The sequence below is a fragment of the Xiphophorus maculatus genome, chromosome 8 (assembly GCF_002775205.1).
Source record: "Xiphophorus maculatus strain JP 163 A chromosome 8, X_maculatus-5.0-male, whole genome shotgun sequence".
NCBI lineage: Eukaryota > Metazoa > Chordata > Actinopteri > Cyprinodontiformes > Poeciliidae > Xiphophorus > Xiphophorus maculatus.
In genome coordinates, this window is record NC_036450.1 from 1352756 (window position 1) to 1366320 (window position 13565).

General features: G+C 41.9%; 1 protein-coding gene across 6 annotated transcripts; it reads right to left on the reverse strand.

Annotated features, from left to right (window-relative positions):
- Window positions 1-7857: 7857 nt before the first annotated feature.
- On the reverse strand, window positions 7858-12616 carry LOC102234588 (LIM domain transcription factor LMO4-B-like). Of its 6 annotated transcripts, none has more exons than XM_023337766.1 (5): window positions 12400-12616; window positions 9879-10114; window positions 9366-9462; window positions 9143-9286; window positions 7858-8582 (listed from the first exon to the last, which is right to left on the reverse strand). In XM_023337766.1, the coding sequence occupies exons 2-5, from the start codon at window positions 10106-10108 to the stop codon at window positions 8574-8576; spliced, it is 480 nt and encodes a 159-aa protein (XP_023193534.1). In that variant the 5' UTR covers window positions 10109-10114; window positions 12400-12616; the 3' UTR covers window positions 7858-8573. The 6 variants fall into 6 exon arrangements, with proteins under 6 accessions (XP_023193534.1, XP_023193538.1, XP_023193533.1 ...); XM_023337770.1 differs by having other exon boundaries at window positions 9879-10141; XM_023337765.1 differs by having other exon boundaries at window positions 9879-10911.
- Window positions 12617-13565: the final 949 nt, after the last annotated feature.

Sequence of the window (13565 nt, forward strand, 5' to 3'; positions counted from 1 at the left end):
TTGTCTGATGAACTTTGACCCCAGGGACGGAGATGATGGACGTAAAGGTGAAGATAAGACGTTGACCTTTACAGGCAGAGAGGAGCGTTTGTTTTGCTGACCTCTGGTTTGCTCCCTGGTGGGGAAACAGCTGAATGCTGAACGCTGAGCGGCTCCTCCGGGTCGGTTCTGATCCGGTTCTGCTGCGGCCCGGCTCCACTCTGATAAACATCTGCTCTGACATTTTCCTGCTTTCACAGGAAACATGAGAGAAGTTTGTGTTTCTGACGGCAGTCAGAGGACAGAAGGAGCGATTAGGAACGATCCTGATGACATCATCAGGTGATTTAACGATCTCCGTCCTGATTGGCCGGTCTGGGAGGAAAAACTTCTTCTGTGACGTCATGGAAACATTTAGATCCAAACTTTGATCATTTAAACAATCGTTTCCAACCAGGAAGAGTCAAAAATCATTTTCATTTAAAATACTTTAGTGAAAATGCTGTTGATTATATTCAGGATGAGATCTGGACTTTGACTAGGCCAATGCAGCACTTTGATTCTTTTCTTTTTCAGTCATTGTGTCTTAGCTCTGCTGCTGTGTTCAGGATCATGGTTCTGATGAAGATCCAGTTTGGACCAAAGGTCAACATGGGACACATGAACTTCTGAGTTCCTAATTATTGTTAGAAAGGTCTTGCCATACTCAGTTCATGTTTTCAGTTTTTTGTTAGAAATGTTTTGCTTTATTGTACATGATTATAGTTACAAATGTCTTTCCATATACAGTTAATTTCTAGGTGTGCATTATTGCTCTAAATGTCTTGCCATATCCCGTTCTTCTCTCCTGATTCATTTTGTCAGGATTCATAAACTGAAATAAAAATAAAAGTCCGCAGAATGACTCATCATATTTTGATCACTCATAACAGACTCGGTTCTGTTCGGTTCTTTCTGCAGAGTTCCGGTTCTTTCAGTCTTTAACTCAGGAACCAAACAGAAACTTTCCTAAAAATCGTCTGACTGGGTTTCTGTAACCCTGTGATGATGTCAGCATGTCGGGGCCGTAATGACGTTATTTCCGCCTGCAGGAGGCGCTGCTGAGGCGGAGGAGCTCAGAGTTTCCAGCTGTAATCACTCCGAACCTGAAAACGACCCGGGACGTTTCCGAACCGCTGCAGCTCAGCAGAACCTCATCTGCTCGGCCAGCTGCTTCCTCATAACGCGTCGCTGCCGTTTGACGCTCACAAGCAGTTTCCTCACATTACATCAATGAAAGTGCATTACCTCACAGCCAGCGGAGCCTTATTTACCCAACAGATGGCGGCTTTATCCCGCCGCAACACGAAACGCGGCTCCGCAGGTTCCGCTTAACGACGGACGCTCAAGGTCACAGCGGAGACAGAACCGGGTTTACCTGCAGGATCCGCCTCCAACCCAGACCAGAACAATCAGAAATGCTGAGATTCATTTCAGAAAAGTTCTTTAAAAATGTAGAAATTTCTGAGCTTGAAAAGTGGAAATTTGGCACAAAAAGCCTCAAAGATTTTGAGATTAATTTTAAACATTTTCAGAAATAATTTCTGAGTTTGAAAAAAAAGAGGCAAAAACAAACTGAAACTTATTAAAAATATAAAAATGTAAAAATTTGAGAAAAAAACAGTAAATCTGAGATTATCCTCAGATGTTTTTAAGTTGTAAATTCAGAATTTTTCCTGAATAAAACTTTTAATGTAAACTTTAAAAAGTCCAAAACTCAGCAAGTTCCAAGTTTCTTGAGATTAATTTAACATTTGTGAAGTTTTTTCTTTTTTTTTCAAATGTTTTATTTTTTAAGCTCAGAAATTTTTAGTTTTTTCCTGAACCTTTCTGAGATGAACCATCAGATGCCAGTTTTCTTGGCAGAGTTTCCTCCTCTGTCCCTCCGTCCGTCCTGTCCGTCCTGTCCGTACCCCGGCGGCCCTCAGGGCCCAGAGTCAGAGAATCGGGGTTTAGTGAATCTGGAGGGAATATTTTCACGCTGCGGGATGAAAAGCTGCAGGAAGCGCGATGCTCGGCTGCTTCCTGTTTTTCCTCCAGTGAATGAACTCTTTGTGGCCGAACGCCTCCTGACCTGTGTGTGTGTGTGTGTGTGTGTGTGTGTGTGTGTGTGTGTGCGTGTGTGTGTGTGTGTGTGTCAGCTGAGATAAAGACCGAGGAGTGGAAATAGTGAGAGCTGCCTGATTATCTCCTGTTCGGTTGGGCGGGTTGGGTCCAATCAGACGATGGTTCTGGACGGACGGCCCAGAAACTCAACTCTCTCCTCCTCTCCTCTCCTCTCCTCTCCTCTCCTCTCCTCTCCTCTCCTCTCCTCTCCTCTCCTCTCCTCTCCTCTCCTCTCCTCTCCTCTCCTCTCCTCTCCCCTCCTCTTCTCTCCTCTCGTCTCCTGGATCATAAACACCCAGCCTGTCTGGACCGCCGGGGCCCCTGGGGGCCCGGTTCTGGTCGCGTGCGGCTAAACTTCACTTCTTTAGTATGTGTTTTACCCAGGGCGGCATTAGAGAGGGGGCGGAACCATAAACTATAAAATGAAATAAATCTTCTTGCTGATTTGAACAAGTTTAGTTTACATGCAGAGGAGGACAGAGAACCAAAAATGATTTGGTAAAAAGGCGACTGGAGAACAAAATGATCAAAACATCATTTAATATAAAAATGACATCATCAGGTGGACCAAAATACAAAATGATCTGATGTTCTGAAGACCAAAATAAAAACGATTCATAAAAGTAACATTATAAAATTTTTCCAAATGAATTATTTTAGTGTAAAACTTATGAAACGTATCTGTCAGACAAACAAATCCAGAGATTTTACTCAAGTCAACATAAAAAGTACAGTTAAAATACTCCTAAAAGTATTTTTTTTACTCAAGTAAAAGTAACTAGTTACTTCCTGCTGCAGAAACGGTTCAGATCGTTTCCTGCATCCTGATTGGTCAGACGACGGCAGAAGGAGGGGCTTCCGTTTAAAGGAACCTCGATCACATAGATTCTCCAGGAAACGCTTTGAGAATTACTTTCATAAATAATATTTTTAACGTTAAACGTTTCCAACACGACAAACCGAATTGTGAGGATCTGCTGTAAGAAAACTTCACACTTCCTGCTTCTTTGTGACATCACAGAGCGACCAGAAGCCTCAGACAGAGAGGAGGTTGGAAACGTGTGAATGAATAATGAAGGAAACGTTGAAGCAACATCTGGAGAAATCAGCAGGAAGTTAAAGTTTGGGCACTAATGGCCCTCCAGGGTCAGAGGTTTGGGGGCCACCAGGGGGCGCTGTGGGGCCTCAAGAGAGTTAGAATGAGAAAAAAATGCAAAAAAATCTGATTTGATTCATATGAAATATTAAATATGATAATAACATTTACCACCACAGAAGTCGTGGGATGAGTTAGCATTTATGCTAACTGCATGTAATAATTACTGAATAGTTAATAAAAATGAAAAGATTGTTAAAGTTTCGTTATTCTGACAGAAATAATCCAGTTTGACTGATTTAATATCAGATTTCATAGAGAAATATCTGCTTTCAGTTCATAAAACGTCTCTTCCTCCTCAGGAGTTTCTGGATCTTTAATCCGCTGCAGATTTGATCCCTCAGACTCATTCAGCAGATTATTCCAGAGATCCGTCTGAAGCTGGTTTCTGAAGCGGCCTGGACTCTGCAGCTCTCCGCTGGCCGCCAGGTGCAGCATCTGCGTCAACAAATGGCTGCGTGTTATTCTCAGCTCCGTGTCCTCATTAAAACATTCCCCAAAGCGCCGCCGTAAATCGCCCCGGGCTGCGTGTTTGGATGTCTAATTAGGCGGCGCGCCGCAGCCCGGCCCTGGCTGGTGTGTCACTTTAATGAGGCAATTAGAGATATTAGGGATATTGTATCTGGACTATCGGGAGGTTTTCAGGGAGGGCAGAGAAAGGACAGAGGTGTTGGGTTGCAGGTTGTCGGTCCGGCTGAGCTGAGAAAGGACAGAGAAACTTAGCTTAGCCTAACTTAGCTTAGCCTCCAATGAAAAGTCAAGAAGCAACTTCTTGTCTTTCGAAAAGACTCACAAAAGCTGGGAAAACTTTGTGTATTTTCATGTTAATGCGCTAACAGCTGAGCTAATTCCTAGCCTAGCAGCTTTAGAGCTTTTGCTAACTTTAAAACATTTTTCCTTATAAAATCTAAACTGCTAATTTATTTGGTTTGGATTTAAACTGTCAGTTGAATAAAGTTCAACATGCTATGAATTTAGCTCCCTAGTATTAGCATTGGCTAAACACCATGTTATTTTAGCTATTAGCAGTAGTTCAGCTATTGTTTCTGATTAGTGCTTTAGCTCAGCTAGCTAATTAGCAGTGCTAACTGCTGGTTAGACCATTAAATCCAGTAGAACTTCGTCCTCCTTCCAGCAAACTTTCATTTAAAAGAAACTCTGTTGCTCTGATCAATAACCTGTCGAACAGGAGAAATGAAAAGTTGTTTATTGAAGCCTAAACGTTTAAACAGTTTTCACTGTTGGCTGAATGTTGCTGATTATCCAGGACTGAAGCTGGAGGCTGCAGAGAAAACAGAAATCCATATCTAAACGTTTAACTAACTCAGAGCTAACGCATTTTGATAGCTTGAAATATTTAGCTCTGAGCCAATGTTAAGCTAACTCTGAGCTAGCTTAATATTTAGCACTGAGCTAGCTAAATCTTTAATTTGGAAATTACATATTTATTCAATTAATATTTAACAAGCTTAGAGAAAAACAAAATGTCAGAACTAAATATTAGTTAAGAGCTAAGCAGTTAGCTTGACCACTAAATATTTATCTTGCTAATAAAATATCAAACTTTAAACTGATTTTAATAGATAAATGAACATGGTGAAAATATCTTATTATTTTCCATATTGTTGTGTAAATTCTGATGTTTGGTTCTGAACCGCCTCTGTGGTTCTGATGGTTCTGTTGGACTCGCTGCGCGTTGATCTGCACGTTTTTCTGTGACTCACTGTGAGAGTTGAGAGCTGCAAATTGCATCTGTTCCTAATTAAAGAGTGCTAATGAAAGCCCGTTCTCCTGGCGGGCCCGGTGGGCCCGGTGCCGCCCGGCCCTGCGGGTCGCCGCGACGCTCTGGAGGAGGAAGAGGAGGAGGAGGAAGAGGAGCCGGTCCGGCTCAGCGGCTGAAGGTCGGCTGGTCGGTCCGCACGTTGCTCCGGTTCCAGCAACCTGCAGCAACCGCAACATTTAAAAAAAACGAAGTTTCTGCCAAAAGACTAAAAAGAGAAAAAAACAACTTTTCTATAAAAACTTGGTGATTTCTGGGTCTGAAAAGTGGAAAGTTTTTGACTTTTGAAGTTCTGACATGTTTTACAAAACCTCCAGGATTTGGGGGGAAATTTTCTGTCCATAATGACTCTAATAAGTACAATATTTAAGAATTGTTCAAATGTACAAACATAAAAATTAAACTTAAATTCCGTATTTAAATTAAAACTTAAATACATAAATCTGCTGCTGCTTCCTAAAAACATTAAGTTTCACAGTTCACAGTTTTTCCTCTAACTTTTTTATGGACGTCCTTCCAGACAGTCTGCAGACAGATGATGTGGTGATCGTCTCCCCCTGGTGGCCTGGAGGCTAACGTGTTTAAGTTTTGGTTTTATTTCCTGCAGTTTTATTTTGTTTAAGTTTGAATTATTTTGTGTGTTTTGGAGTTAGCATCATTCAGGTTTTAGCCCCCGCAGGCCACCGTACTCTAAACAGAGACGACTCCAGGAAACTGTTCATGTCCTCTGATCCAGATCCAACTTCAGACAGGAACCGGTTCCTCCAGAACCAGAGGAGCAGAGAGGTTCTGCTGGTCGGTTCGGGTCGGTTCGGGTCGGCCTGTTGGCTCTGGGAGCAGCAGAATAAACTCCAGCAGCGATTCTTGATGTTTCAGATTCATTTTCAGGTTTAATGAGACGAATGGAGCCGTGTGTGTGTGTGTGTGTGTGTGTGTGGGTGTGTGTGTGTGTGTGTGTGTGTGGAGATGCTGCCAGCGCTACAGGACTTTTTAATTACAACTCCACATCCCGGCCTGCTGACGTCTGGGGAACCGCTTAATTAAAATCCTCATTATTTTACTTTTAATTAGTTCCCCTCCTTTGTTTCCTCTCTCCATATGGCAGTTCTCTCCAGTCAGATCAGCTTAATTGAGCTAATTAAGTTGATCAGTTTAATTATTCAAAGTGTTCTGATTGGATGGAGGAGTTACTGATTCAGACTCTTTATGATTCCCAGTGGATCCATTCAACCCGACAGAACCAGAACCAGAACCAGAACCAGACGGTTCTGTTCGGAAACATGGATCCTTTAAATCCAGAACCGCTTCACACCGACACAATTAATAAGAATTTATTATTTATTTAGGATTTATTACACACTGATGTTAGCTTCAGACTAAATATTTAGGTAGCTAATATGAAGTTAGCATGCTAACTAATTAGCTGTAAATTAAATATTTTCTAAGCACTTAGTTTGAAGCTAAATATTTAGTTAGCATGCTAAATATTTAGCTTCAAATAGCATGCTAACTATGCTAACTAATTGTTAAACATTAAGCTAGCATGCTAGCTGAATCTTTCCTTCAGTTCTTTTAAAACCCCTCGGCTCTTTATCCATGCAGTGAAACTAATTTCTACAGATGTTTGTTGAGTCAAAAGTTTAAATCATTTCTTGTTCAGGCAGCAGAGAGACGATGAATCATCCAGAAACCGGGTCGAAACCGGGTCGGATGTGTTTGGTAGTTCAGAACCGCTCTGAGCGCTCTGCTCTCCACGCGCCGCCTGGTGACCTGAAGGCAGCGCATGTCTGCTCAGGAGGAGCAGAAGACAAATTCATTACAGCATGCTAATCAGTTTAGCCGCAGCATGCTAATCAGTTTAGCCGCAGCATGCTAATCAGTTTAGCCGCAGCATGCTAATCAGTTTAGCCGCAGCGATCTTCATGTGTTGGTTTTGACGGCGGGGGTCTGCCGCCTAATGAACCGCCTCGCCTCCTGCAGCTCAGAAATAATTAGCAGCAAAGCGAAGCCACAGAGGAAAAGGTCAAAGGTTAAAATCCAGACCCACAGAGACAGAGAGGATTTGTTTTTCTTTCTATAAACATGTTTATTTTTTTCTTCCTGAAGCTGCTGGAGAAATGGAGCAAACAGCAACGTCAAGAAAAGAAAAATCTGGAAATAAATACGATGAATATCTAAACTCTTCGTCACAAAGTCGATAAAAACTGAAAACAAAAATTCTATAAGATCATATAAAGCCTGATCTGAAGTTTTTATTATGGATTCACTATAAATCGGCACAAATATCGGAATCAGTCCGATAAATAAAACTGGATCCAGTGATGCAGCAAGGATTGTGGGAAGTTTACGTCAAACAGCAGTGAAATATATTTATAATATCTGTAGATGTCAGTTTTCAGCCATGACAGGAATATTTATGTTCATTTCTCCAGTTTTTATTCATTTCTGAAATATTTTTCTGCTTTCTGTTAGTTTTGAATCATGTAGAATCTAAAATCTGACCCATGAATTTCAGAGTTTGGTGATTTATTATTTATTTATTCAGACGTTTTATTGCAGTAAATTCAACAGGAAAACTCACATTGCAGCTTTAACTTCTTCTGTCTCGTTCTGATGATGTCGTAGTTTAATAAAACAAACAAAGTATTTTTATGGAAACGTTTGTAGAGACAAAACTTTGAGTTTTCTCTTTAAAAAGAAAAACTTATCAGGTGTTAATAATGAAAACTGTTTTCTTACAAAAGAACAAAAACAGTGATAAATATTTAAAGATGAATATTTACTATTTTAATAAGATTTCAGTTTGTTTTTAATCTTTTTGCCCCAGGTAAAATAAAAAGTTTCCATCTGCATCAGCTTCTTCTGCTGGGGCCAAATCTGTGCTAAAACCAGCTACAGTCAGGGGCCGCGCAAAATCAGTCCATGGGCCGCAAACGGCCCCCGAGCCACATTTTGGGCACCGCTGTTTCTGAGCAGCAGATATGAATAATTCTGCTTACATAACAGAAGATTCATGTCAGATAATTTAGTAAAAATCGTTTTATTTTCAGGATTTTTTGTTTTTAATGGAGATTTTTGACAAATTTGCATAAAAACTGAAACCAGAGAAACAGGAAGTTGGTCCTGCGGCGGCGAGACGTCGGCCAGGCGCTCACACAGGCGGCGGAGGAAGTATCATGATGCGGGCTTGACTTTCAGTCTTCCAGCCTCTGACTGGTCCAGGATGTGTCCAATCAGAGACCATCATTTGGAGCTGCAGCGGTCTAGTCAAAGTTCAAACCTCAAGTTTTCATCATTTCCTGGTAAACCTCGGAGGACTTCCTGTTGTGTCCCAAACAAACTTTATTTACAAGAAGAAGAGCGTCCACTGCTGACCGGACCGGACCGGCTGTCGGGTTCACTGGGCGCGTTCAGGTGGAGGAACATGATGATGAAGGACAGCAGCAGACGGGGAAGAAGAAGAAGAAGAAAAAGAAGAAGAAGAAGAAGGCACGTCTGGCTCCATCGTCTTCCTCAGCAAACCTGGAACCAGAAACACTGACATGTTGGAAGGATTTCTGCTCTTATTTACTTCCATACAGCAGTTACGCTGCGTAACCATGGCAACAAGGAATTGTTTTTACAGCTGGGGTCGATCATCATAAAAGCGGCTAATACCTGAACTTTGACCCCAAATCAAAGAACAGATAAAAATGTGTCAAAAATAATACAAAGAGTTGAGAATGTACGGAAAGCCATTAGTGTCAAACATAATACACATTAAGAGTTGAGAATGTATGGAAAGCCATTAGTGTCAAACATAATACACATTAAGAGTTGAGAATGTATGGAAAGCCATTAGTGTCAAACATAATACACATTAAGAGTTGAGAATGTATGGTAAAACATGAACTGTAAATAACAGGATGCTGTGTTTCTCCTGGTTGCCATGTTGTGAAGCTGCAGCTGTTTTATGGATACAAAACTATTCACACCTTCTGATTTCCTTTTGTTTTTTCATGTTCAATGTTTAAGATCAAACACAAAACTCAGTTTTTGACTGAAGGTTTTTATCAGTAAGAGAAAAACATCAGCTGACTGACCTTCTGATCGGCCATGATGCTGCCGCCCTGCAACGCCACCAGGGCGGCGCCGGGCCGGTCCTGTTCGCAGAAGATCGTCCCGTTGACGTAGTGGAAGCGGTCGCCGGGCACCAGCCGGTTCCTGCAGGTGGCGCAGCTGAAACACTGGGGGACAGACGGTAACCGGTCAGTAACCTGTCAGACAGCAGGGGGCGCTACACAGCTTCTGCTGCGCATCACCAACCTTCAGGTGGTAGACGCTGCTCTGAGCCCGCATCACCAGCTCACTGGCCGGGATGGACTGTCCGCAGGCGCTGCAGGCGCCGCTGTGGCCGAAGAGCCTGAAACACAGAGTCCCACATCACCATGCTGCCACCACCGAGCCTCACAGCAGCTACCAGCTAAACTAAACCCAACCAGATGTTAGTAGCATGTTAGCATGTCCTGTTAGCACGGTCTTCAGTCAGAGGCGTCTTCAGATTGGTTGGAAATCTGACTGCTACAGGAGATCCTCAAGATCAAATCAAGTTTTATTCAATTAAAAATCAAATGCTACAAATATTAGCACTGAAGCTAGTTTATAATACCTGCTAGCATCCAGGCTAAAGGCTAAAAACATTAGCACTAAAAGTAAATGCTACAACAACACTGATGCTACAAATAAACTAATAAAGTTTCATTCAACTGAATTGAGGGTCAAACCAACCGGAGGTCAGAGAGTCTGTGGTTTGGACCCGGTCCGGTCGGGTCTGCCTACCTGATGTAGTCGTTCTTGCAGAGGATCATGCCCCCCTTGCTGTAGCAGATGCTGCTGAACTCGCCCAGCTGGGCGTGGCAGCAGGAGCATTTCAGGCAGCGGGTGTGCCAGTAGCGCTCCATGGAGAAGAGCAGGAAGCGGTCGGCGATGCGCCCGCCGCAGCCCGCGCACGCCCGGGCGGCCGCCGCCCCGCCGCCGCCCAGCACCGCCTCCACCCTGCTGTTCACCATGGCAACCTGGAGGAGGAGAGCACGGCTCTGAATCTGCATCAACATGGAGGACAATAAAATCATTTCAGAATAAAACAGGAAGATTTTATTTTATTTTGATAAGTTCAGTCCGATTTTCACTATGATGTTCATTTATGTTTTATTTTTTACCTTTAATTTGAAAGGTTTTTCATTGAGATACAAGAGACCAGTTTTTAATAAAACAAAATAATTAAATGAACTAATAAATGTCACAGCTTCAAACTAATTATTTAACTAATATCTAAACTCGGTTGCAGGTAACAGGAAACTAAATATTTAGTATCTGCAAGTCATTTTACATATTAGCTAAATATTTAGCTCCACTAAGCAAATATTCAGAATTAAACTGTTTGCTAACATTTACTTAGCAAACTAAACATTTAGACTGGAGCTAACTGTTAACTCTGAAGCTAAGTGCTTAGCTTGCTAATTAAACATTTAGCTCTTCTGTTACAAACTGAGGCGGATCGTGAAAATATGACAGGCTGGATACTTTCAATTATTGCCACTGTTGTCGCTCCGTAGCGCTGGCTCCGGGTCCAGTCGTTTCCTGCCGGTGGGTCCGGAATGTGACAACGTTCAGCCCAACACCTCCAGGTCCAGTTTAGACCCGAACCCGTCCAGAACTCGGAGCTTTTCTCCGGATAATTGACCAGTTTCACGCCTGAAACCAGCCGGGTTCTTCGGTTCTTCCCGGTCCTGCAGGAACGCGGTTCCGCTCGTTTCCAGGCACAGCTGGGAGTAATCCAGCCTCTGGCCGGCCCAACAGTGAGTCAGACCCTCTGCAGAACCAGAACCGGGTCCAGGGTTATAATTAGCAGCAACATCAAACAGCTGCAGCAGCTGGCCCGGTTCTTCTGGAGCAGACACCTGGGTCCAATCAGCCGGAGGGCGGAACACCGAGTTAGGAAGCCCGAGGCCGGGCTAGAGCCGCGGACCGGACCGCCTGGTCCCGGACCGGTTCATCCACCAGAACCGGGCCAGAATCACCGGAACGGGCCGTTTAGTTCGGCAGAACCTGGAAGTTTTCAGTAAAATGGCTCCAACATTTACACCGAGGTGAGACAGAAATCCGGTTCAAGATCTGAAGGTTTAAATCAGTGAATAAAGATTCGGTCCGGTTCCGGTGGACAATTTCCTGAACGAACCCGAACTTTCCTGGTTAAACAGAAAGTTTTAGGATGATGAATTTTATGGAAACATTTTTCCCATCATGTCATGTGATCAACAGCCGGATGTTGCTACTGGCGGAGAGACCGGAAGTAGAATTTATAAGTTTATAACTTTCTCTACTTTATTGTCAGGATTAGCTAAAAACCCTAAACTAGTGAAACTACTTTAGTCATTCATTAAAATGTTGATGTTGATGTAAATGTTGATTTCGAAAATAGTTTTAATTAGTTTTTTCCTTTTATTACATTTTTGAGTCGAACTTTGACCTTTGTGATGTTGGCCAGAGGTTTGGACCCGCCCTCCAGAAAACGGCACCTGGAAAAAGGCGGGAATCGCCATGGCAACGCTCTAACTCAGACCGAGCCTTCATTCTGCTTTCCAGCGGCTGATTTAGCAGAAACCACGTCTGGGTCGGCCCGTCCAGCGGAACCAGCACTCTGGGTTACCGGGTCAGAACCAGCTGCTCCTTGCTGAGCCCAGTGACCGTCAGACGGTCCTGTTAGCGCCGGTAGCGCCATCTCGCGAATGATGCCCCCTGGTGGCCTGTATAGAAACAACCACTCCCCTGTGACCCGAATGAAGGACCAGAACCGATCCGAACTGGACCGGACCTCCAGGATGCTCAAACACTTTTAGCTGCTTAAAATAATAAAAGAAAAAACTAGAAAAAGATTTTAAAAATTGTGCTTTGATGCATTTTGTTCACTGAGAATATTTATTAAATTCAGTTTGAAAACCAAAATAAATCTGAACAAACATTTATTTTGTCTTTCTGGCATTTATGAAAATTAAATGTATTTATTTGCATCATCACCTTCCTAAAATTATGGACAAAGTCATTTTTCCAAAAGTGATTTTGGCAAAAAAAAAAATAAAAGAAAATAAATACTTCAGAAGAAAAGGTGACAATATTTTTATAGTAAATGTATCTTTAAATACTATTACAGATAGTTTCTGTTTCTGTTTTTAATTTAAGAAAAGTAAATAAATAAAACAAATAAACTAGAATTAATTTAAACTATGAAACATTTCTGCTTCCTGTTCCTGGCCCAGCAGACAGAAAGCAGAAGTTCTGGTCCGGATCGGTTCCGACTCACCTCCTGCTGGAAAAGCTGCTGCTGGTTCCGTTTGGTCCTCAGGGATCCGAACCGGCAGCCGGAGGAATTGCTCAGCGGCTGTTTTGTCCTGTGGAGGGCGGGAAGCGGAGCCGAACCTCCTCCATATAAATCCTTCTGGATCGGAACCAGACCCTGGAAGTCCGGCAGCGGATCGCTCCTGTTCAGCGCTGCTTTTCTGCCTGAGGTTTAAAACCGGCTGAAGCCACGCCCCTCTGACGTCACGTGGAGGTGTGGCTTCCGCCCCAGCTGCGGTTTCCTTCCCGGCCGCCAGAGGGCGACATTTAAATCCTTTATTACCGTGAAAACACGACGATAGAGATGTTTTAAATCCAAAATACGGAGCAGAAATTTTATGTTAATGTCAAATATTAACCTATAAAATATTTTTAACATGAAGTTAAAAAACTTCCAAACTCCCTTTGTATCGCAGAAAAACTGTCCTGAGAAATAATCTGCATCATTTATTTAACTATGAAATCAAGAAGAAGAGAGAAGATCAGTTGAATTTTGACATTTATGGAACATTAAAGTCAAAATTAAAAACATTAATTTAACCAGAGCAGAGGTTTGAAATCATGATGCAGTAAAACGAAGCCGCTGGGTTTCCTCCGGTTTCTGCCATATAACAAATAAAATCATGATCGATTATTGCTAAACTTGTTTAACTTTTAGTGATTTTTATCCTGAATGTTTGTGGAAAACAAACTGATCTGTTAGAAGGTAAAACAATAAATAATCTCAGTCAGAATAACACCGAACTGGAACCAAGTTTATAATTAATTTTGACTAAATAATTATTTGATATTAAACAACTATAAATAAAAATATGCTTTATAATTCTTTTAGATAAATAAAAAAAAAAACAAATAACAAAAAGTTTAATCAAATTTAAAATTGTATTAGATGGATGTCATAATTTTTATGTTTTTCATAATTATTCAAATGCAATGTAATTTACTTCATGCTTTTTACTTTATTTTATTTAAACTAACACTAATTTTTAAAACCATATATAACACATAATTCAATAAATATTAGTTCTTATTTTTCTGGTTTCCAGTTTTTATTAAAAATAAAACAAACATGTTATTTATTTTACAGCATTTTGAATTTTCTCTGCCGCCCGCTGAGCAGAGAGCGCCCTC